The sequence below is a fragment of the Mobula hypostoma genome, chromosome 29 (assembly GCF_963921235.1).
Source record: "Mobula hypostoma chromosome 29, sMobHyp1.1, whole genome shotgun sequence".
Classification (NCBI taxonomy): domain Eukaryota; kingdom Metazoa; phylum Chordata; class Chondrichthyes; order Myliobatiformes; family Myliobatidae; genus Mobula; species Mobula hypostoma.
In genome coordinates this window covers 9,347,753-9,373,583 of record NC_086125.1, presented here as the reverse complement: position 1 = coordinate 9,373,583, position 25,831 = coordinate 9,347,753, and the positions used below count along the sequence as shown (strand labels likewise).

The 25,831-nt window shown below is 42.2% G+C and overlaps 1 protein-coding gene across 1 annotated transcript in view; it reads left to right on the top strand.

Moving 5' to 3' along the window:
- The first annotated feature begins 2,944 nt into the window (after positions 1-2,944).
- Positions 2,945-25,831, top strand: part of LOC134339299 (3',5'-cyclic-AMP phosphodiesterase 4B-like) — a 408,487-nt gene continuing 385,600 nt past the window's right edge. The window contains exon 1 of the mRNA XM_063035677.1: positions 2,945-3,080. Within this exon, the coding sequence (XP_062891747.1) occupies positions 3,039-3,080 (42 nt within the window). The 5' untranslated portion in view covers positions 2,945-3,038. The remainder of the gene's footprint in view (positions 3,081-25,831) is intronic.

Sequence of the window (25,831 nt, the reverse complement as noted above, 5' to 3'; positions counted from 1 at the left end):
GAGAAACAAGCAATAATACTAAAATGGCATTGGTGTTCTGAGTGACAGCTCAGATATGTGGTCCAAGTTCAGCTTGGTGCCAACAACAAGGCTGCAGATGGGCTGGTTTAGTCACAGGTAGTTGCCATGGAGAGGTATGGAGTCAGTTTCTGGGGAACAAAGACTTCCTTGGCTGCACACTCAGGAGCTCCTTCTAAATCTCTTCATCCCTCCCACACTCACTTAGATAGTATTTTGTTGAAGTGGTCATCAATTCATTTTGAACATCAGCTGCAATTTGAACGACTTGCTGATGCTACATATTGTAGGCATGAAAAAAGTTAAGTATCAAGCAATTCCAACTGATTAAGCTGCAGAAAGGTAGATGACACACTGATGTGTGAGAAGCAGTTTTGTACTGCCCTTCACACAAAAGGAAAGAGCATCTTCGGTGAGTTTATTTCTGTGCGGTTGTAATAACGGACTGACACGGTCACTGAAAGTCTCAGGTGAAGTGGCTTTGCATCAAATGATTTAACCATTTGGTTGAGCTGTCTGTTAATGAAAATGTTACCAGCAGGCAAAAGAATCTTACATAAATATGAAACTGTTTATTGCTAATTTATGGATGTGTAATTTCAAAACAAAATTAAGAAATTTTAATATGCAGTGTTAATTCTGCTGAGGCTCCCGCATGGCACTTAACCCCACCTGTTTTCAAAGTCCTGTTAAGTATTTCTCATTTCCACATCTTTTATTTCTGATTTTTGGCTTTTTCCTTCTGTCTCAGTTTCTTCAGTGAAAATTAGATAATTGGAATTTATGGAAGGTGGGAACTGCCAATAAGGATGATGTACACACTATCTATAGATACTAAAAATGTAGTTAGACGCATTTAAATCATGAGAATTGGGATGGGTGAAGTGAGGAATATGGCAAACGCACAAAAATATCAAATTTGGACTGGATATGCAAATTTGAGTGGCAATGAAGCAAATCAGAATCAGGTTTAATATCACTGGCATATCTCATGAAATTTGTTGTTTTTACAGCAGCAGTACATTGCAATATGTAATAATAAAAACTGTGAATTACAGTAAGTATAATTAAATTAATTAAGTTGTGCAAAAATGTAATGTTCATGGGTTCACTGTCCATTCAGAAATCGAATGGCAGAGGGGAAGAAGCTGTTCCTGAATCATTGAGTGTGTGCCTTTAGGCTCCTGTACTTCCTTCCTGATGTTGGCTGGCCAGTGAGAGTGTTGGAGTCAATGACAAAGATACAAGGTTCTTTTGATTTGAATAAAATGTGTTGACATTGGTGTCCTGATTCATGTCTGCTTTGGTAACCCTATTCTTTCTCCATATATTCTGCTTAACTTTCTGACTCTTTCCAGAATTTTCTGCGGTCATTTCAGATTTCTAGCATTTGCAGATTTTTTGCTTTTCTGTATCATGATGTTCATATGAGGTCATGACTTTGTTCAGACGAGCTAAATAGAGAATGCTGGTTGTGCTGGTTCAAGGACCTGGCTGATCAGATTTAAAATCATTCACAGATTTGAGGAAATAGTTTCTTTGCTCAAGGAGTAGCTATGATCTGGAAATCATTGTGTATAAAGACAGGAGAAGGGTCAATCAGGATTTTCATAAAGAAATTGTGCAGATACTTGGTGGTGGGCGGGAAGGTTAACACAGAGCTCTGAAGGAATGTCAAGGAAATGAGATTGAAAAGGTTACACTACTTGGAGCTGGTACATACTTGATGGGCCAGGTGGCTTTATGAATCTGTTTTTTATCATATCCCCTCTAAGGAATGATGCCTGCAACTCTGCACGTAACCAAGGGGCAATATATAATGAGGGGAAATTGATTATACCTTGGGAGGTTGGAAATCTTCTATCAGAAGCTAGAATAGGAATTGTAAGTAGCAGTGGGAATTGCAGGAAAGAAATGACTTTTGATGGAGCAATGAACAGAAGCAGAGGAATCAGGTAGAGAGTGGAGTGAAAACAAAACAAAACTGAAATTTGAAATAAAACAGAAAATGCAAGTTCTTAGCTAGTCAGATATTACCTTGGAAAAAGAAACAATTAACTTTTCAAGTCAAAGGTTCTTTGACAAGATAATCAGCCTGAAATGTTATCCTTTTTTTTCCATTTCCACAGATGCTGCTTGACTTGCTGTATATTTCTAGCATTTACTGTTTTAAAATTTGATGAGAATGAGATGCTTCATCACATCTGGCATTGTAGAAAGGTAAAAGGGGGATAAAACACCATGGTCATAGTTGCAGAGCATATTGCTGGAGGCTAAGAGTAGTATCTTGATGGTGTATGTTGGACAATCTGGAGCATGGGAATAATGACAGTGTTATGATACAACTTCAGGAATTTTGATGCTCTTAACTCTCTGGAGTATGGATAGTTAGTGTGGCTCCTTTAAGGATTAAGGTCCATCCCGCGGATTGGCTACCATGTATTGGCGCCAGGATTTCAGTATTTAAGGAACACCTAAATGGAGGGTCAGTGCTCAGTCGTTAACTCAGTTGGATTATTGCTAGCATTTTGTTTTAGTTTAGCATCTTGTTTTACTCAGTTCTAGTTTCAGTCTCGGATACTCTAGCACTTGGGTCCTAACCATCCTCATCTAGGTCTGTCGTCACATTCGGGTGTGGATGAAATTCCACCAGAGGTGGAGACAAGTTCAGAGGGCAAGGGAGGTTAGACGTGCCTTGTTGGTAGGAGTGGATGTAAAGAGGATCGCTCTTTCAAGTCTCAGAGTACTGCAAAGAATTCACATCATTCCCAATCAAACACATGCACAACAGTGACTTCTATATTTTGTTTTCATTTTCAGGAGGTGACTTTAATGCTAGGCATAGCAGGCTGAGGGTGAAATTGATGGCCAGTAGCAGGGTACCAGAGAGCAGAACGTTGATGAAGTGGAGCCTGGACGAGCACATCTTTGCAGCTCATTGAATTTATCACCGAACTGGCCAATTCTTACACAGTACCAACTTATCTCCTGTTGGAGGACTTGGCCAAGCTTGCCACGCAATGAAGAAGAGCACCAGTGTCCTGGCAGTGAATGCAGAAGATGTAAGTGTTTCAAATGTTAGTCAATGAATTCTATTACATAAATAGATTCTGGCCTGAGCTGTGCTCTCACAAATGGTTCCCTATTTAAAAGCAGATTTTTTTCCATTCACATTTTCTTCTTCCTCACCAGGGGATAGTGCTATCTTCACCTAGTATAAGTAAGGAGGGGAAAACTACATTTCCCTAGGCTGCTTTCTACACTTTCATTGGTGGGATAAGAGGTGGAGATATGTCAGTCTTCAAAGTTGCTGCTGCTGGGAATATTAGGGAGGGAAAAAACTCAAAAACTTCTGTAGATGTACAATGGAGAGCATTCTGACAAGCTGCGTCACTGTCTGGTATGGTGGAGGAGAGAGGGGTGGCTACCGCACAGGACCAAAAGATCCTGCAGAGGATCGTATATTTAGTCGGCTCCATCCTGGGACATACCCAGGACATCTTCAAGGAGCGGTGTCTCAGAAAGGTAGCGTCCATCATGAAAGACCTCCAGCACCCAGGGCATGCCTTTTTCTCACTGTTATCATCAGGTAGGAGGTACAGAAGCCTGAAGGCACTCACTTAGCAATTCAGGAACAACTTCTTCCCCTCTGCCATCCGATTCCTAAATGGACATTGAACTCATGAACACTACCTCACTTTTAAAATATATATTATTTCTGTTCTTTGCACGATTTTTAATCTGTTCAATATATGTATACTGTAATTTATTAATTTATTTACTTATTTCTTCTTTGATATTATGTATTGCATTGAATTTCTGCTGCTAAGTTAACAAATTTCATGACACATGCCAGTGGTAATAAACCTGATTCTTATTCTGATTCTGAAACAGTGGGACCCTGGGCTGTCCTCTCTCCCAGTGGTTAGAATGTGAGGTGGGAGCAATTGGCTCAAACATTGAACCCAAATTCAATCCATAATGTGTAGATTGCACAAGAGGCATCTTGAATGAAGACAAAGCTAAGGTGAATCCTCCCATCAGCTGAGCACTTACAGAATTGGTGACAAGAATTTGTGCTGAGTTTTCTGACCATGGTCCAGAACATTCAGGACAAATATGGCCTTGCTGCTTCTTTGCAGTATCTTTCATCCTCAGCTCAACTTTAAACCCTACTTCTATCTGTTACTGAAGTTCTACCCCTTCTTTTTCACTTCTGCTGCTGAAGCATTCTTAAGCAAGAATGATCTTATGTGCTATGATCTTATCATCCTCATCTGGGAAGAGGAGGATATACTGGTGCACCTTAGAGGTGCTGTAACCATCTAACCATTTTTAGAAAGGAGGAAAGTCTGACTCTGATAACTGTAAAGAGATATTTCTGCTATCTGCCATAAAGAAATTCATCACTAGGGTCATTTTCGTTCTCCTTTTTCTGGTGGCCAGTTTGTGTGTTTGTGTATGTGTATGTGTGAGAGTGTGTGTGTGTGTGTGTGTGTGTGACCGTGTCAGTGTCTTTGTGTGACATTGCGCATGTCTCAGTTTGTGTATTTGTGTGTGTGTCTCTTTGTCTGTGTGTGTGACCGTGTCAGTATCTGAATCAAAGTATTGATTCTATCCATCTTAAAGCTCAATGGGCATGATCTTCATTATGCGATAACTCCAACAAAAATGCATGGAATAGCAGTAGCAAGTATTCGTGACCTTCTCCTATCTCATCAAAACCTCACACTTCATCACTCTAGAGGGAAATAGAACATCTTGCACATTTTCGGCTGACCACAGTAATTCATCTCCATCTTATCTTTGCTTCACAATGGCATGCAAGCCAACAGGTCTACAACAGAACCGATCTCAGGCTACGTCCACACTACGCCGGGTAATTTTGAAAACGCCGGTTTTGAGTAAAAATGACAGGCATCCACACTAAGCGTTTTTCAAAATATCTCTGTTCATTAGAATGGATATTTGGGCAAATCTCCTCCTACTGGCCATGCGCAGGACACACAGAAAACAAGTGAAGAGGAAACGGTATACTTGGTGCGCATTTGTCCAGCTACAGAGTAGAAAAACTTAAAAGGACTTGCTCTTGGTTCTTGCGCAGGAGGACTTAAAACTGAAAAAAAAAACAAATACTGGAGCGTATGGAGGTAACCGACAGGGAGTTCACGGACAGTATGACCCGGCTGATGACGAACATTGAAAAACTGACTAACTCTGTTGCATTAATAAAGCACCTTGTTAAATGTATAAAACATGTCTGCATCAGTGTTATCTTGTATTTCCATACAATGTTACATTAGGCTGTTACACATCTATTGTCAGAGAAGTACTAGCCTAAATAGGTAAACCACCTTCGTACAAGCAAGGACAGAAAACAGGGCAAAGTGAGTATACTTATTTATTCAGTAAGCTATGGGTCAGAGTATTTGCTGAGTACATTTCTAACTCTTCTGGCTTCAGTCTCGTTGCCGTCTGTTCTGAAATTGTTAAGTTCTGCGAAGCGCAGAATCAAATATCGCTGTGATGATTGTACGCTCTAGTATCAATTGTTTGGCGACAATAAAGTAGTAATAATAATAATAATAAGAAGAAGAAGAAAACAATGAAATGCCGCGCTGCCACCATCTGTTCCGGCACGACATGACAGCAGTTTTAAAAATCTCCGGTTACCCCGTACACACTGCAACGGATATTAGGCGTTTTCAGAATTATTCACTCTGGAGACCGTCTCTGAAAATCTCCGTTTTAGTGTGGACGGAGGGTCAGAACGAAGAGAACAAGCTTCGTTTTCAAAATTATCCGGCGTAGTGTGGACGTAGCCTCATGAAGACCAGTACGAACCCAGCCTGCTTCATTATCCTACAACCTTTCTAGCTCCACTGTTGCAACTCACCTCCATCACACTTCACTTGGAGTGTAGGAGAATGAGGGAGACTTGAAGAGCAAACAGGCTTTTTCCACTGAAATTGGATGAGACGGAACTAGAGGTCATAAGTTAAGGGTGAAAGGTGAAATATTTAAGGAATGCTAATGGGCACCCTCTTTACTAAGAGGGGTATGCGAGTATGGACAAGCTGTCAGTGGAAGTGATGCATGTGGGTTCAGTTGCACCATTTAAGAGAAGTTTGGATATTAATGGACAGGAGAGGTATTAAGGCTATGGTCCAGGTGCAGGTCGATGGGAATAGGCAAAAAGACAGTTCGGCATGGACTATATAGGCTGTGTTTCTATGCTATAGTACTGTATGCTTCTATGAACTCATCTTCAATACTAATGGGAAACATTTCAACCTATGGCAAGTACACACCAAGGGAGAGAGTGCCAAAGCCTTTGGCCTTGGGAAGTGAAGACACAGCTACTAAAAGTGGAGCAATTGAGTTTGAGAATGAGCAATTGAGTTTATGCCAGAATTTAAAATACATAGATATGAGGAGGAGGAGGCTTCCGTCGGTAAGGTTCAGCCATGGATGTTGTGTCCTAGCTGTCTAGATATGCAAGCCTGGGCAGTACAATACGGAGAGCAAGCTATTGCCCATGCTGCAAGCCCCCCCCTCCCCCGCCCCTGATGCATCAGATGAACCAAAAGGAATGGCAGAGACAACTTGGCATCAGAAGTGTAGCAGGAGTTGCCAGTCAACATTGAACTCAACATAGGACTGCCTTAGGATTCCAGCTCTGAACTTTTCCTTAGTGTTTATTCCTGAAGCCTTCCCCATGAGTAGGCATAGCCACAAGGCAGCAGAGGTCTGAGGTCAGAGTCTTCCTTCTCCGAGATGAGCTGCCGAACACGGCTGACAAGCCCCATCTGCCCAAAGCAACTGGTTTTAAGGCACCAGTAACCCACCCTTGCCCTTCTCCTGTCAGTAGAAATGGTTTCACCGGGTTTAGTATCTAAGCCATACATTAAGGCCAGCAGTTGAACTTGGTTCTTGAGAGGCTGTCGTGCTCACGCCATTGGGGCATTTAATAGGTAGTGAAAGCTCTAACAACTATCCCAAGGTGTAACAACATAAAGAAACCACATAGATATGAGAAAGGGTTATAAGTTACAGAGGTAGTGAAAAGTGAAACCATGAAGTGATTTGAAAAATAGGGTTGGAACTTCAAAACTGAGATGCCATATCCAAGTAATTTGATATTCCCCTTCTGATCTCTTACTTTCCAGCCTTGATAGATTCAAAATTTCCAAAAATACTCTTCAAAAAGCATACTAAATCCCACAGGCTCATAGCAATATCAACAAGACCAGTCAACGCTGATGTGATCAAAACCAATCTTCTCATCTCAGATTCATCATGACCGTACTGAGTGGAGGTACAGGCCTACTCTCCCACTCATGTTTTGTAATGGATATCTGCTGATGTCATGGGAACTTGTCCTTGGCCACTCTGTATTTCCATTATTAAGGATGAGGTCTCAGTGTACTTGGAGGCACATGATAAAATAGGCCACTGTCAGCATGGTTTCCTCAAGGGAAAATCTTGCCTGACAAATCTTTATGATTATGAAGACACGTAGTCCTCTTTTGGAATTCTTTGAAGAATTTGTGGCACATATTGTTACCAACGACATAGGCAGGAAAAGGGAGGAAGTCCTGAAAGCAGACTACAGGGAGTTAGGAAGGAAGTTGAGAAGCAGGACCAGAAAGGTAGTCATCTCGGGATTACTGCCTGTGCCACGTGATAGTGAGTACAGGAATAGAGTGAGGTGGAGGATAAATGTGTGGCTGAGGGATTGGAGCAGGGGAAAGGGATTCTGATTTCTGGATCATTGGGACCTCTTTTGGGGCAGGAGTGACCTGTACAAAAAGGACGGGTTGCACTTGAATCCCAGGGGACCAATATCCTGGTGGGGAGGTTTGCTAAGGATATGGGGAGAGTTTAAACTAGGATTGCTGGGGTTGGAAAGCAAACTGAAGAGCCAGAGGAAGAAGCAGTTGGCTCACAAATAGAGAAAGCTTGGAGACAGTGCGAGAGGGAGATAGGAGGAGAGGGAGGATAGGATAGAGAAGGGACGCACTCAGACTGATGGTTTGAGATGTGTCTATTTTAACGCAAGGAGTATTATGAACAAAGTGGATGAGCTTAGAGTGTGGATCAGCACTTGGAGCTATGACGTTGTGGCCATTACAGATACTTGGATGGCTCAGGGGCAGGAATGGTTACCTCGAGTGCCAGGCTTTAAATGTTTCAGAAAGGACAAGGAGGGAGGCAAAAGAGGTGGAGGCATGGCACTGCTAATCAGAGATAGCGTCATGGCTGCAGGTGACACTACTGGCGATTGTAGGGAGCAATGGACTGAAAAGCATGAGAATATAGACATTAAGAAAGACGATGTGCTGGAGCTTTTGGAGAGCATCAAGTTGGATAAGTCAGCAGGACTGGGTGAGATGTACCCCAGGCTACTGTGGGAAGCGAGGGAGGACATTGCTGAGCCTCTGGCAATGATCGTTGCATCATCAATGGGGACAGGAGAGGTTCTGGAGGATTGGAGGGTTGTGGATGTTGTTCCATTATTCAAGAAAGGGAGTAGAGATGGCCCAGGAAATTATAGACCAGTGAGTCTTACTTCAGTTGTTGGTAAGTTGATGGAGAAGATCCTGAGAGGCAAGATTTATGAACATTTGGAGAGGCATAATATGATTAGGAATAGTCAGCATGGCTTTGTGAAAGGCAGGTCGTGCCTTGCGAGCCTGATTGAATTTTTTGAGGATGTGACTAAACACATTGACGAAGGTAGAGCCGTAGATGTACTGTATATGGATTTCAGCAAGGCATTTGATAAGGTACCCCATGCAAGGCTTATTGAGAAAGTAAGGAGGCATGGGATCCAAAGGGACATTGCTTTGTGGATCCAGAACTGACTTGCCCACAGAAGGCAAAGAGTGGTTGTAGATGGGTCATATTCTGCATGGAGGTCGGTCACCAGTGGTGTGCCTCAGAGATCTGTTCTGGGACGCCTACTCTTTGTGATTTTTATAAATGACCCTGATGAGGAAGTGGAGGGATGGGTTAGTAAATTTTCTGATGACACAAAGGTTGGAGGTATTGTGGATAGTGCGGAGGGCTGTCATAGGTTACAGCGGGACATTGATAGGATGCAAAATTGGCTGAGAAGTGGCAGTTGGAGTTCAACCCAGATAATTGTGAGGCGGTTCATTTTGGTAGGTCAAATATGATGACAGAATATAGTATTAATGGTAAGACTCTTGGCAGTGTGGAGGATCAGAGGGATCTTGGGGTCCGAGTCCATAGGACACTCAAAGCTGCTGCTTTGAACGCATCATCATCAGTCATCAATCATCAATCATCAATCGTGGGATTCAGTTTAGGAGCCAAGAGGTAATGTTGCAGCTATATAGGACCCTGGTCAGACCCTACTTGGAGTACTGTGCTCAGTTCTGGTTGCCTCACTGTAGGAAGAATGTGGAAACCATAGAAAGGGTGCAGAGGAGATTTACAAGGATGTTGCCTGGATTGGGGAGCTTGCCTTATGAGAATAGGTTGAGTGAACTCATCCGGTCCGGGAGACTTATCTATTCTTAGTCCATTTAGCTTCCCAAGCACTTTCTCTCTAGTAATCTTGACTGTACCTAATTCAATTCCCTGAGACCTCTGGCTATCAGGTATGTTGCTAATGTCTTCCACTGTGAAGACTGATGCAAAATACTCATTTAGTTCCTCTGCCATCTCTTTGTTACCCATTATAATTTCTCCAGCATCATTTTCAATCGGTCCTATATCTACCCGTGTAACTCTTTTACTCTTCATATATTTAAAAATCTCTTAGTATCCTTTTTTATGTTGATTGCCAACTTCCTTTCATAATTCATCTTTTCTTTCCTAATGACTTTCTTAGTTTCCTTCTGTAAGTTTTTAACAGTTGTCCAGTCCTCAGTTTTCCCACTAATTTTTGCTTCCTTGTACACTGTCTGTTTTGCTTTTATTTTAGCCTTAACCCCTCTCGTTAGCCACATTTGTGCCACTTTTCCATTCATGATTTTCTTTTTTCTTGGAATATATTTTTCCTGCACTTTCCTTATTTCTTGTAGGAATTTCATCCAATTCTGCTCTACCATCCCTCCATCTAGCTTACTTTTTCAATCGACTTGGGTCAGTTCCTCTCTCATACCACTATAATTTCCTTTGTTCCACTGAAATATCAATATACCTGATACCAGCTTCTCCTTTTCAAATTTGAAACTGAACTCAATCATATTATGATCACTACTTCCAAGGGGTTCCATTACCTCCAGCTCCCTAATCGCCTCAGGTTCGTTACACAGCACACAATCCAAAACAGCCGATCCCCTGGTGGGCTTTTGGACAAGCTGCTCCAAAAAGCCATCCCATAGGCATTATACAAACTCCCTCTCCTGAGATCCAGTACCTTCCTGACTTTCCCAATCCACTTTCATGTTAAAATCCCTCATAATTATCTTGACATTTTCCTTCTGACGTGCTTTTTCTATTTCCAGCTGTAACTTGTAGTCCACATCCCGGCTGCTGTTTGGAGGCCTGTATATAACTGCTATTAGTGTCTTTTTATCCTTGCTATTTCTTAACTCGACCCATAAGGATTCTACCTCTTCTGATCCTATGTCCCTTCTTTTCTAGTGATTTGATATCGTTGCTTACCATCAGGGCCCTGCCACCCCCTTTACCTACCTTCCTATCTTTCCTATACACTGTGTATCCTTAGACATTCAGCTCCCAATCACATCCATCATTTAGCCATTACTCGGTGATGGGCACAATGTCATATTTTTTAACCTGTAGCTGTACAACAGGGTCATCCACTTTATTTCTAATGCTGCATGCATTTAAGTACAGTACATTTAGATCAGTATCTGTTACCGATTTTGCTATATTTCTATCACACAGCAAATTATCCTGTCTATTCACCTGTCTGTCCTCCTTGCCATCTTTGCTGCACAGTATCTTTGATTTATTTCTATTTTCCTCTTCCCTAACACCCTGATTTCCTTCCCCTTGCCAATTTAGTTTAAACCCTCCCTAACAGCTATATTAAACAATCCTGCCAGGATGTTAGTACCCTTTGAGTTCAGGTGCAACCCATCAATTTTGTGTAAGTCATACCTCCCCCAAAATAGATCCCAATGATCCAAGACTTTGAAGCCCTGCCCCCTACACCAGTTTCTTAGCCACACATTCATCTGCTTAATTCTGCTATTCTTACCTTCATTAGCGCATGGGTCAGGCAGTAATCCTGAGATTATTAATCTGGAGGTCTGGCTTTTCAATTTTCTTCCTAGCTCCCAGTAATCTTCCTTCAGGACGACCTCCTCTTTTTCTGTCTATGTCATTGGTACCAATATGTACCAAGACTTCTGGCTGCTCGCCATCTCTCCTCAGAATACTCTGGACTCGATCTGAGACATCCCGTACCCTGGCACCAGGGAGGCAACACACCATCCGGATATCCTTGTCCGGCTCACAGAATCTCTTGTCTGTTCCCCTCACTATGGAATCCCCTATGACTACTGTATTTCTCCTTGCTCTCTTGATCACGGCACTGGGCAGAGTGCCAGAGTCCCGTTATGTATACTTAAGGCAGAGGTTTTTGATAGATTCTTGACTGGTCAGGGCATAAAGGGATACGGGGAGAAGACAGGAGTCTGGGGCTGAGAGGAGAATTGGATCAGCCGTGATGAAATGGCAGAGCAGACTCGATGGGCCGAATGGCCTAATTCTGCTCCTATATCTTATGGTCTTATTATATTTCAGTTTCACTTAGAAGTGATGTTAAATAATTATATAGCCTAACACCCTCAAATGATCACCCTCAAGTTCCTTGTTTGTATGAAAAGCATTTTAATGCAGGTTAAGTTCACAGGACAAATAAACTTAGTTTCTGATATGATATTTTCCAATAAAAAGGACAGCCCCTTGCCTGGTCCCATTCCTACTCATTCAAGCATGTATTAATGACTTTTTCCCTATTCCAAGCACCGGTGTTACCTCAGGAATAGACCAAAGATCAATAATTCCTCCCCGTTATCCTGAAATGATATTCCTAGGCATCGGGTCAGTTTCCACATGTCTGCTGGTGATATTCAGAATTACCGTTTCATTAACTTTATTGCCTCTTTCACCATCACTACATTAGACTGCTCCGGCCTTTAGTCTAGGATAAGGTACATTTCTCTAATTGGAGATAAACTTTGGAAAAAGGGAATGGAAGCACAAATTGCAGATACTGGAAATCTGAAGTAGAACCATAGAATACTTGGAACACCTTGCAAGTGACATTTCCTCTGGAATTCAATATCTTAACTCAAAACCCTTTCAAGGTAAGTGCCTTATCTACGGAAAAACCTCAAGCTAATTATGAGCTTTCCACTCTATTACAGATATTGCTACTTTTCAACTTAGTCTGCTTTTTACTGTGGTTCTGCTGAGGAAACTGTTTCCATTCTTTCATTACACTTCATATTCCAATGTATTTTCATTCAAATCTCTCATCTTCCTTTAACTTTTAACTCATGCAAAAATCTACCACCTGTACCCACCAGTCATCCTTGTCCTTGTTGTACTTGTTTTCACTTCTCTGTAAGCCAATTTTAAATTCCAGTCTTGCTAATCAAAACGATCTCTTTGAGTTCTGAGGAAGGTCCTGAGACCCAGAACATTAAGTTTTTTTTTGCTGTAGATCTTGCCTGACCTTCTTCATTTTCCAGCATTTTCTGTTTTATTTCAATTCTGTTACCTTGGCTTTCTCCTTTAATATCTGAAACATTTTTCAGATTTCCAACCATGTGTTCCCTCTGCGCCCACATAACTGCATTTGGCCTCAACAATGTCCGTTATTGTGAGTGGTTCTGGCCACCTACATACAGAGAATATATCAATAATGAGGGATTGAGACACAAAAGGTGAACAAACTTAAGGTCGATGGGACTAGGCAGAATCACAGTTTGGCATGACTAGAGGGATCTTCTGCAGTGATCTGGATTGTCCAGCTTGCTTCCAGGAGCTTTGACCTCCACCTTGTCAACTTATGTGGTTTAAGATCTTACTTGTTTTGCTGTCTGGCATCCAATCTCAGTGCTCAATACCCTTAAGATAGCCAAATGCAGTTACGTGGGCACAGTCAATCTCTACAGTTATTCTGATAATACAGATAATCTACTTACTCTATGACTCAAACATTAACATGTCCTCAATGTTTCTCTGCTTCCATCCCTCACCCCATAATCTGCATTTCTTTCCACAATTAGTGGAGAAAGAATTCCTTCTACCTAAAGTCATTTCCTTATAACAAGCATACATTTTTACTTGTCACCCCTTTCAACATCCACACCAGGACCAGTAGACTCAAAAACAGTTACTTTCCCCAAGAGGTAAAGCTGATCGACACCTCCACCCACTAACCCACTCCTCCACAACCCCCAGCACCACTACTTCATCAGTTCCTGTCAGAGTTTCCTTATGTACAGACACTTCCATGCCTAGTGTCACTTTATGGATATACCATCAATCCATGTTAATAAGCTATCTTATGTATTTATATTTATTTTGATTTTTTTATTATGTGTTTTATCTTTTTGATTTTTTTCGTGCTGTATCGGATCTGGAGTAATGATTATTTTGAGTGACAGAGGATGACAGCTGATAGAGGTGTATAAGATGATGAGGGGCATTGATCGTGTGGATAGTCAGAGGCTTTTTCCCAGGGCTGAAATGGCTAACACGAGGGGGTATAGGTTAAGGTGCTTGGAGGAAGGTACAGAGGGGATGTCAGGGGTAAGTTTTTCACACAGAGAGTGGTGGGTGTGTGGAATGCACTGCTGGCAACAGTGGTGGAGACGGATACAATAGGGTCTTTTACAAGACTCTTAGATAGGTACATGGAGATTAGAAAAATAGAGGGCCATGCCTTAGGGTAATTCTAGGCAATTTCTAGTGTAGGTTACATGGTTGGCACAAAATTGTGGGCGGAATGGCCTGTAATGTGATATAGATTTCCATGTTCTTTGTTCCACTGAGTGTATGGCTCCCAATACATGGTTGTGATGTAATGCAGCATGAGAACTGTCTCAGCTCCCCAAACCTTTTAACATTTTTTGATCTTCTAAGACATTCATAGTCACTTGATACCTGTTAATGAATAAGCATATAATGCTTGTAGATTATTTACAGATGGTGCAGTGGCGTAGTGATTAGCATAACACTATTCCAACCGCAATTACCGGGTTCAATTCCACGTCTGTTTGTAAGGAATTTGTGCACTGTCCTCATGACCATGTGGGTTTCTTCCGAATGCTTTTGTCACCAGGTTCGGATATGGCCCAAGTGTGGAGTGAGAGACATTGAAGCAGGTCGATAGTTCTTTTAATGTGAACAATGTTAAAGGGAAAAGAAAACAATAAACGCTCGGCCAAACAGGGCCGTTGACTAAAACACTCAAATGGAAAATGAAGCCTACACTGTGGCTGAAAAGAGCAACTAAGAATAAAACAAATACCACTAGTCTTCAAAGTCAGTTGACTGAACAGTCCAATTTCTCAGGCAGGCAAGGCAGAATGCAGACAGCGAAGCGTAGCTATGCCCGTGTCCAAGTCTCGACAAATACTACGAAGGAATGAATGGGGTTAAATGCTATCACAATGAAGTATAATTAGCTGACACGTGCATATTCATGAGCGCAATTGCCGAATCTGCTGCGCTGCTGAATCCGTGGTTGTGACAGCATTGGTTTCCTCTAACTTTCCAAAGACATAGGAGTTCGTAGGATAATTGATCAGATGGATATAACTAGGTGGCGTGGGTTCATTGGGCCAGAAGGGCCTGTTTCTGTGCTGCATCCTTAAATAAAATAAAATACTGCTAAAATTTAAAAATAAAACACTAAATTATACATGTGTCCTCTTAAAATAATTCAAAGCTGTTAAACTGACTTAATTAAATCAAATAATAAACTCTATTCAGCCAATTTGTTCCATTTGTTTTAATAGAATCTCTGTAATTTCACCTGGCTCAACAAGCAGATTTCCTAATCTAAGAGGTGTGGGAGTTGCCACTGTCCATTCGGATTCCACATAGAACTTACTGGTGTAGAGCTGTCCCCAGTGGAAGGCTGTTCTTCAATCTATGGTTAGAAAATGGAAGGTGGGGTTTAATATCCAGTTAGGACAGATCCAGGCAGATGTTGGTGGAATATTTTGCTTGTGTTCTGAAGATCTTTTTGATCCTGCTATGCCCATTACTCCAGCTGTATGCTCCCCTGTCAACATTATCTTTGTCAGATTCTCAACTCTCCATTTCTGTGCCTTACCATTATTGACAGGTCTTTTGGACTTAAAATTCTTTTAAACTCTTCCAAATCTTTCTGGCTCTCCTTTAAAATCTCGTGTCTGAGCTCTTGATGACACTTTGCATCCCAATGTAATAGACTTAATGCTTGATCTCCTGGATACCTTTGGCAAAGATACAATAAAGCATCAATTATTCATTTGAAATTGGTACCGGGTAGGATTCAGCATCAGACTATGAACAATCAGAACTATAGAGCAAGTACACCCTCTGCTGAAGGGAGAACTGAAATGCAGTGGCTTTGATTTGGAGGTCTGTTACTAAGTGTTTAAAGGGTACCAAATGATTAAAGCCCAAGAAATTAATGTAAATTGGAATGAATACATTTATAGATTGTATATTTGAAGAAATAATACATCTTAGCTTCATATAGCATATCTGGATCAGTGAGTAGTTTTGTTGGTTTTGCTTTTATGAGGAAGGCGTGTCCTGAATGACATGGTTGGCTTTGTGTCGACTGTTTTTTCCCCCCATTGTCTGATAAGGAAGTTCCGAAGTGTCTTTTGAAAAGTTGCTCATCATCATTTCTGTTTCTTGTTGACTGTGTGTAGCTTTATTTGTAATCAAATGATGCTCCTAGAATCTTGATTTATGCTCAACATACAGTAACGCATTCAGCAAAATCTAAAACTTTGAAGTATTCAGCCCTTTCAGTTGAAGCTGGTTGATGAAAGAATTATCCAGCCCAATCACAATTCCCGGCTCCACTCAGCTCATAATCCGTGAGGTTATAAATGATCATACTCTCACCAGGAAGTTTTTAACTGGCCTTCAAGGCAGTGAATTCCTAATGCTAGCATTGCTTGGGTGAAATACTTCTCATCTTCTGATCCTCCTACTCTTCTTAAATAAAAACAAAAAAGTGCCAGATCTACTCAGCAGGTCAGCCACCATCTAATCCTGCTATTTACCAAAGGAAATAGATCCTTCCTATTTGCTTTAAATAAAATAAACTTCACAGAAGAATCATAGAATTCTTCTGTCATGGGAGGAGACTATTCAGTCCACACTGTCAGTAGGTCTGGTGTTCACTAAGCAATTTAAAATATATTGCTATTGCTTAATAACCTTAAAGCAAGTGGCTGGAAGGAAGCCCAGGCTCTTTCACCGCCTTCTACTTTGCGCCTTGCAGTCTAACAGTGCTGCCAACACAAAGTGATTTAATTATTACTGAGTTCCTCCAGCAGTTTGTTTTTCCCTGCTTCATTTTCTAGCATCTGCAGTTTTCCTTGTGCCTCCATAGATATCATTCCTGTTTTATTTTATATTTACATCCTGTATATTTTGTTTCTTCTTTAATCCCGAACTGTGTTTTGTCAAAGTGTGGCCTTCTGTGCCCTCCCTGTAATTCACTGCAAAGAGACCAGCGGAGTTATCTTTCCTGCATTTTAGTATATCTTTTCATGGCACTGGTCTTAGTACCAAGTTCTGGTCCTGTGGTGCTTTGTCAAGCATTTTCTTCAGAAGTTGCATTCAAATGGAAATAATTAATATACAGCACTCTCCAAGAATGGTCTTAGGCACTACATTCACTGTAATAAATTCCCCTTTGTACTGGGCAAGATTCAAGAGAGCATGGGCCCAGGTGAAAGGCTGAGGGGAGCTAAGGCCCTCATGTGAGTCAGAGAAGAGCAGGACCCAGCAAGAAATGCAAATGCAGGAACCTTAGTTTTACTGCAAATTACTAAGTGGATAAATAAAGTTTGGTAACAAAGCCTCAAGATCAAAATTACTCTCAGCACATCTGTAACATCTGCAGTTGGGAAAATGCTTGAAGCTATCATTAAAGAAGAAATGGTGAGGGATCTGGAAAGAAATGGATCCATCATGCAGACACAGCATGGATTCAGCAAAGGCAGGTAATGTTTGACAAGCTTACTGGAGTTCTTTGAGGATATAATAAGCACAGTGGATAGAGTGAACAGATGGATGTTATTTACTTGGATTTCCAGAAGGCATTCAATAAGGTGCCGCATGAAAGACTTATCGATAAGATAAGGATGTATTAGCGTGGATAGAGGATTGGTTAACTGATAGAAAGCAGAGAGCTGGGATACACGGGTGTTACTCTGGTTGGCAATCAGTGGTGAGCGGTGTGCTGTAGGGGGTGGTGCTGGGCCCACAACTGTTCACGATATACATTAACGATCTGGAAGAGGGGACCGAGTGTATTGTATCTAAGTTTGCTGATGATACTAAATTGAGTGGGAAAGTAAATTGTGCAGAAGATGCAGGGAGTCTGCAGAGAGATATACCGGTAGATAGGTTAAGTGAGTGGGCTGGCAGATGAGATGCGATGTTGGAAGATGCAAGGTCATCCAATTTGGAAGAGAAAAATGAAAAAGCAGATTATTATTTTAATGGTAAAAAAATTGCAGCATGCTGCTGTGCAGGGGGACTAGGGAGTGCTTGTGCATGAATCACATAAGTTTGGTTTGCAGGTGTAGCAGGTTATCAAGAAGGCAAATGGAATGTTGGCCTTTACTGTTAGAGGGATTGAATTTAAGAGCAGGGAGTTTATGATGCAACTGTACAGGGTACTGGTGAGGCCACACCCGGAGTACTGCATGCAGTTCTGGTCTCCTTACTTGGGGAGGGATGTACTGGCTTTGGAGGCGGTGCAGTGGAGGTTCACCAAGTTGATTCCAGAGATGAGGGGGTTAGACTATGAGGAGAGATTGAGTCACCTAGGACTGTAGTCACTGGAGGTCAGAAGAATGAGAGGAGATCTTAGAGAAACATATAAAATTATGAAAGAGGTAGATAAGGTAGTGGAAGGAAAGTTGTTTCCACTGAAAGGTGAGTCTAGAACTAGGGGACATAGCTTCAAGATTTGGAGGGGTAGATTTAGGATGGAGGTGAGGAGGAACTGCTTTTCCCAGAGAGCGCTGAATCGTGGAATTCTCTGCCCAATGAAGCAGTGGAGGCTACCTCAGTAAATATACTTAAGACAAGGTTGGATAGATTTTTGCATAGTAGGGGAATGAAGTGTTATGGGGAAAAGGTGGGTAGGTGGAGATGAGTCTATGGTCAGATCAGCCATGATCTTATCGAATGGCGGAGCAGGCTTGACGGGCCAGATGGCCGACTCCTACTCCTATTTCTTACGTACATTGCCTTCTCTCCAGAGGTATTTCTCCCCTCTGGTAAGCATGCAGGCAATATGGGAGTGGTAAAAGTGCTCAGCTCCCTTCAAGTGTGAAAATGCTAGTGTATTGCTCCCTCTCCAGGGATAAAACTGGTTAGTATTTGGGAGGGGGAAGATGTTGGAGGTTGATGTGAATAATCAGTTCCTTCCAGCAGAAATCTGAGCTTTCACACTAACCCTTCCCCATAGAAATGTGTGGTTGAGGAGAAGCTGTAAAGTACTAGAAAACACCCTTAAGGCTGATGATTTCTAACATTTTTTTTGTACTCAGGGGGTGAAGAATTTGATGTGAATGATTCATAATAGAGAACCTCATTAAAATCATTGAATAGCATACTCATAGCTACTCTATCCCTACAAAGACTGCTGCTTGTACTTCCTATCTCTCTCCCAGTGGAGCCGAAAATGTAATGGACTAGCTATCCAGTGGCATATGTTTGAATCTCACCGTAGGATCTGGGAATTGAAATTCAGTTAACTAAGTGCATCTGGAATAAAATGAAAACTATTAGCAGTAATGGTGACCATACGACCGTAAGATATAGGAGCAGAATTAGGCCATTTGGCCCATCGTATCTGCTGCGCCATTTCATCATGACTGATGCAATTTTCCACTCACCCCCTATCTCCTGCCTTTTCCCTGTATCCCTTCATGCCCTGACCTGTTGGCACGTGGCCAAGTGGTTAAGGCGTTGGACTAGTGATCTGAAGGCCGCGAGTTCGAGCCGCAGCTGAGTTGTATCCTTGAGCAAGGCACTTAACCACTATAGCCCAGAGGCGGTGGTTGATGCAGTATGGACAAGACAAGACAATCAAGAATCTATCAACCTTTGCCTTGAATATACATAAAGACTTGGCCTCCACAGCTGTCTGTGGCAAAGAATTCCACAGATTCACCACTCTCTGGCTAAAGAAATTCCTCCTCATCTCCGTTCTAAAAGGACGCCCCTCTATTCTGCAGCTCTGTCCCCTGGTCTTAGATTCTCCCACCATTGGAAGCATCCTCTCCACATCCACTCTGTCAAGGTCCTTTACCATTCGAAAGGTTTCAATGAACACCCTTCGATCTTCTGAATTCTAGTGAATACAAGCCCAGAGCCATGAAACACTCTTCATATGATAAGCCATTCAATCCCGGAATAATTTTCGTGAACCTCCTTTGAACTCTGCAATTTCAGCACATCCTTTCTAAGATAAGGGGCCTAAAACTGCTCACAGTACTCCAAGTGAGACCTTGTCAGTGCTTTATAAAGTCTCGATATTACATCCTTGCTTTTATATTCTAGCCTTCTTTAAAAGAATGCTAACATTGCATTTGCCTTCCTCGCCACGGACTCAACCTGCAAATTAACCTTTAGTGAATCCTGCACAAGGACTCCCAAGTCCCTTTGTGCCTCAGTTTTTTGTATTTTCTCTCCATTAAAAAAAAATAATCAACCTTTTCATTTCTTCTATTCTATGCATGACCATAAACTTCTCAACACTGTATTCCATCTGCCACTTCTTTGCCCATTCTCCTAATCTATCCAAGTCCTTCTGTAACCTCTCTACTTCCTCAAAACTACCTGCTCCTCCAACTATCTTCATACTATTGCAAACTTGGCCACAAAGCCATCAATTCCATCATCTAAATCATTGACATATACTGTAACGTAAAAAGAATCAGTCTGAACACAGACCCCTGTGAAACACCTCTAGTCACTGGCAGCCAACCAAAAAGGCTCCATTTATTCCCACTCTTTGCTTCTTGCTAATCAGCCACTGCTTTATCCATGCTAGGATCTTTCCTGTAATACCATGGGTTCGTAGCTTGTTAAGCAGCCTCATGTGAGGCACCTTGTCAAAGGCCTTCTTTAAATCCAAGCACAGTACCCAACATCAACCGATTCTCCTTTGTCTATCGTGCTTGGTATTTCTTCAAAGAATTCCAACAGATTTGTCAGGCAAGATTTTCCCTTGGAGAAACCATGCTGACTGTGGCCTATTTTATTACGTACCTCTGAGCACCCTGAGACCTCATCCTTAATAATCAACTCCAGCATCTTCCCAACCACTAGGGTCAGCCCTGGGCTGTGGTTTCCTTTCTTCTGCCTCTTCCTTCTTGCGGTTCCTTAGCTCTATCCACAATGATTCAACACCTTCCGACCCTATGTCTCTTCTTTCTAACGGTTTGATTTCATTTTTTTACCAAGAGAGCAATACCCCACCCCGACTTCCTTCCTGTCCTTTTGGTACAATATGTTTTGCATTTGAACTTATATAAAATTTGCATCCATCCCACAACGTGAGGGAACAAAAATCTTAGTGTTATGACTCCGTCACAATATGCAGACGTGAATTTATAAGTCTAATGGTTTGTAGGGAGAAGCTGTCCCATAGCCTGTTGGTCCAGGCTTTAATGCTGCAGTACCATTTGCCAGATGGAAGCAGCTGAAGCAGTTTATGGTTGGGGTGACTGGTGTCCCTGATGATCTTCCAGGCCTTCTTTACACACCTGCTGCTGTAAAAGTCCTCAATGGAGGGAAGTTCACATCCGCAGATTCAGTCGGCTGTCTGTACCACATCATACCTGCCAATTTGCAACTGTGCTGTAAGTTCATCTACCTGATTCCGTATTCTGCACACATTCAAATGTACACCTTCAGTCCTGTATTCACCCTTTTCGACTTTGTCTGCCTTTTACGTTGCAGCTCATCTTGTTGACTGTAATTTCGCCCTATCAACAGCCTTTCCTCACTACACATTGCCTCTGTTTGTAAACCAGCAACCTCATCTTCAGCCCCATTATCCACCTTTCCTACGATGCTTCTTGCAGTTCAGGATACGAATCACACCATGCTCAACTATTTGATTCCTAACTTTGTTGAGGTCTTCCCAACACCTGCCACCACAACCTCTCCACTAAATGTTCTGACAGTCTGGTTCCCATCCTCCTGCAATTCCGCCATGCAGCATTAACAAACCTTCCTGGTAGGATATTAGTCTTCTTCTAGTTCAGGTGCAACCTGTCCCTTCTGTTCAGGTCCCACCTTCCCTAGAAGAGTGCCTAATGATCCAAAAATCTTATGCCCTCCCTCCTACACCAGCTCCTTAGCCACATATTAAACTGTATAATCTTCCTAGTTCTGGCCTCATTAGCACATGGCACGAGTAGCAATCTTGAGGTCCCAACCCTGGAGGTCCTGCCCTGTAACCTAGCACCTAACTCCCTGAATTTCCTATGCAGAACCTTGTCCCTCGCCCTACCCAAGGCATTGAAACCTACATGGGCCACTGTCTCTGGGTATTCACCCTCCCACTTAAGAATGCTGAGGACTCTGATCCGAGATATCCTGGATCCTGTCACCCAAGAGGCAACATACCATCCGGGATTCTCATTCTCACCCACAGAACCTACTGTCCAATCCCCTAATTAACGAATCCCCTATTACCACAGCGTGCCTCCACCCCCCCCTCTGAATAACAGAGGCAGAATCAGTGACACTGTGCCACAGACTCGCACGCACGCAGGCACACACCAAAAAAAAACTTCCGATATCTGGATTCGCTGTTGGTCAAAGCTCTTTTTCGCTGTACCGACCATGAAACTATTGGATTATTGTTCTCCTTTTGTTCAACTGGTTCACAAATAGCATTCAGGAAAGGATGTATGATTGGTCCACAAGGGTGATTCATTTTAATTCTTTGTTCATAGAAACATAGAAACATAGAAAATAGGTGCAGGAGTAGGCCATTCGGCCCTTCGAGCCTGCACCGCCATTTATTATGATCATGGCTGATCATCCAACTCAGAACCCCGCCCCAGCCTTCCCTCCATACCCCCTGATCCCCGTAGCCACAAGGGCCATATCTAACTCCCTCTTAAAGATAGCCAATGAACTGGCCTCAACTGTTTCCTGTGGCAGAGAATTCCACAGATTCACCACTCTCTGTGTGAAGAAGTTTTTCCTCATCTCGGTCCTAAAAGGCTTCCCCTTTATCCTCAAACTGTGACCCCTTGTTCTGGACTTCCCCAACATCGGGAACAATCTTCCTGCATCTAGCCTGTCCAATCCCTTTAGGATTTTATACGTTTCAATCAGATCCCCCCTCAATCTTCTAAATTCCAACGAGTACAAGCCCAGTTCATCCAGTCTTTCTTCATATGAAAGTCCTGCCATCCCAAGAATCAATCTGGTGAACCTTCTTTGTACTCCCTCTATGGCAAGGATGTCTTTCCTCAGATTAGGGGACCAAAACTGCACACAATACTCCAGGTGTGGTCTCACCAAGGCCTTGTACAACTGCAGTAGTACCTCCCTGCTCCTGTACTCGAATCCTCTTGCTATAAATGCCAGCATACCATTCGCCTTTTTCACCGCCTGCTGTACCTGCATGCCCACTTTCAATGACTGGTGTATAATGACACCCAGGTCTCGTTGCACCTCCCCTTTTCCTAATCGGCCACCATTCAGATAATAATCTGTTTTCCTATTTTTGCCACCAAAGTGGATAACCTCACATTTATCCACATTAAATTGCATCTGCCATGAATTTGCCCACTCACCCAACCTATCCAAGTCACTCTGCATCCTCTTAGCATCCTCCTCACAGCTAACGCTGCCACCCAGCTTCGTGTCATCCGCAAACTTGGAGATGCTGCATTTAATTCCCTCATCCAAGTCATTAATATATATTGTAAACAACTGGGGTCCCAGCACTGAGCCTTGCGGTACCCCACTAGTCACCGCCTGCCATTCTGAAAAGGTCCCGTTTATTCCCACTCTTTGCTTCCTGTCTGCTAACCAATTCTCCATCCACATCAATACCTTACCCCCAATACCATGTGCTTTAAGTTTGCACACTAATCTCCTGTGTGGGACCTTGTCAAAAGCCTTTTGAAAATCCAAATATACCATATCCACTGGTTCTCCCCTATCCACTCTACTAGTTACATCCTCAAAAAATTCTATGAGATTCGTCAGACATGATTTTCCTTTCACAAATCCATGCTGACTTTGTCCGATGATTTCACCACTTTCCAAATGTGCTGTTATCACATCTTTGATAACTGACTCCAGCAGTTTCCCCACCACCAACGTTAGGCTAACCGGTCTATAATTCCCCGGTTTCTCTCTCCCTCCTTTTTTAAAAAAGTGGGGTTACATTAGCCACCCTCCAATCCTCAGGAACTAGTCCAGAATCTAATGAGTTTTGAAAAATTATCACTAATGCATCCACTATTTCTTGGGCTATTTCCTTAAGCACTCTGGGATGCAGACCATCTGGCCCTGGGGATTTATCTGCCTTCAATCCCTTCAATTTACCTAACACCACTTCCCTACTAACATGTATTTCGCTCAGTTCCTCCATCTCACTGGACCCTCTGTCCCCTACTATTTCTGGAAGATTATTTATGTCCTCCTTAGTGAAGACAGAACCAAAGTAATTACTCAATTGGTCTGCCATGTCCTTGCTCCCCATAATCAATTCACCTGTTTCTGTCTGTAGGGGACCTACATTTGTCTTTTCCAGTCTTTTCCTTTTTACATATCTATAAAAGCTTTTACAGTCAGTTTTTATGTTCCCTGCCAGTTTTCTCTCATAATCTTTTTTCCCCTTCCTAATTAAGCCCTTTGTCCTCCTCTGCTGAACTCTGAATTTCTCCCAGTCCTCAGGTGAGCCACTTTCTCTGACTAATTTGTATGCTTCTTCTTTGGAATTGATACTATCCCTAATTTCTCTTGTCAGTTCCACTTCCACTCTGACCTACCTGCTTGTGATGTTCTGCTGGGAACCAGTGAAGCCCAATGTAAGCTGGAGGAATAGCCCTTTATCTTCCAACTTTGGAGACTGCAGCCTTTGGCACTTAATATGAAATTCAAAAATCTTGGGAATTTTTTTTCCTTTTTGCATTGGAGCTGGCCAGTTCTGAAGCAAGGTTATCCCTTTGCGTTATTAACTTGGTGTCTCAGCGGACACTGCCTGTTCAGCTGGACATTTCTAGAATTTCCCCCTTTGCTTTTAGAGTTCAGCATCCCATTTCACAACTTCCCCTTTTTGTTTCCTACCTCACTAACGGCCTACATTTATCTGTTGACCAGATGACTCTGTAAACCGGGCAATCCTGGCCTCAGCCAATCAGAGATGTCCTTTTGCCTTCTATAACAGTCTCCCATTCTCTGCAACTTTAATATTGACATGTATATTCTCTTTCTGAGCTAGAGTCATACACCACAGGAGCAGGCCCTTCAGCCCACCATGTCCCTGTTACCCATTCGGAAAAATATATGGATCACATTCTTCATCAGCTCTCCAGATCTACCATTTCCCTGCCTACACAGTAAAATAAATTTACAGTGGCCGATTAACCTGTTGACCTACACACCTTTCGGTTGTTAGGGGAAACTGAAGCACTCAGTGGATGCCCACATGGTCACAGGGAGAGCATGTAAACTCCACAGAATTATTATCTGAATTGAACCTGGGCATCGTGAAGCAGTGGTTCTACTGTCTGTGCAGTTTAATCAATTACTGGCAACAGTTCTGATGAGATTCTTGAAAGCAAATAGTATTTTTTCTCATGAAGTTTCTGAAATGAAAGATACTGTTTCTCTTTCCAAAAAATGCAACCTTTCCTATTGAAGGTTCCTAGCATTTTCTGTTGTTTTTACTATTGAAGAGCAAGTAGACGTAACATTAAATATAGGCTTTCATAATGATGCACATATTCTGGGAATAAATTAAATAATCTTCCTATTTTAATTGCTAAAGATTGCAGCAACATGTACATTGTTTAAACTTTATGAAAAAGGAAGGTTATATTCTCCTCTTCTTGGGAAATTCCTCTGGCTGATGATTACTACTTTCACCCCTGTTCTTTGATTCTCAGATTAATGAAGCCATTAGGGGAACTATAGACTTTTCTTCATTGGGACAGGAAGAGGCTAGCAGGGTGAAGATGTGTGTAATTTGTAAAATGGTGCACCTCTTAACATGTATGCACGGGTCTTGTGTGCAGAGTCTCAATCTCTAAGTAAGTCTCACCTCAAATGCTTCTTTTCCGGGATATCCAGCAATCAAAGATGATGCTGTAAATTTTCATGCAGGACTTGAATACATCTTTGAATCATTTCTTTTGTCCATCTGATAGACTGTTCCCTTCAAAAATAAGGTAAAATTGTAAGTTATTTGGTGTCAGGCCTGCCATCCACATCATAGTGATACAGCACAGAAAAAGGCCTATTGGCCTGTGGCATCCAAACCAGCCATCAAGTGCAACCATCTATACTAGTCCCATTTTTCCTCTCATGTTTCCATTAACTGTGCTCCATCCTCAATTTTGCT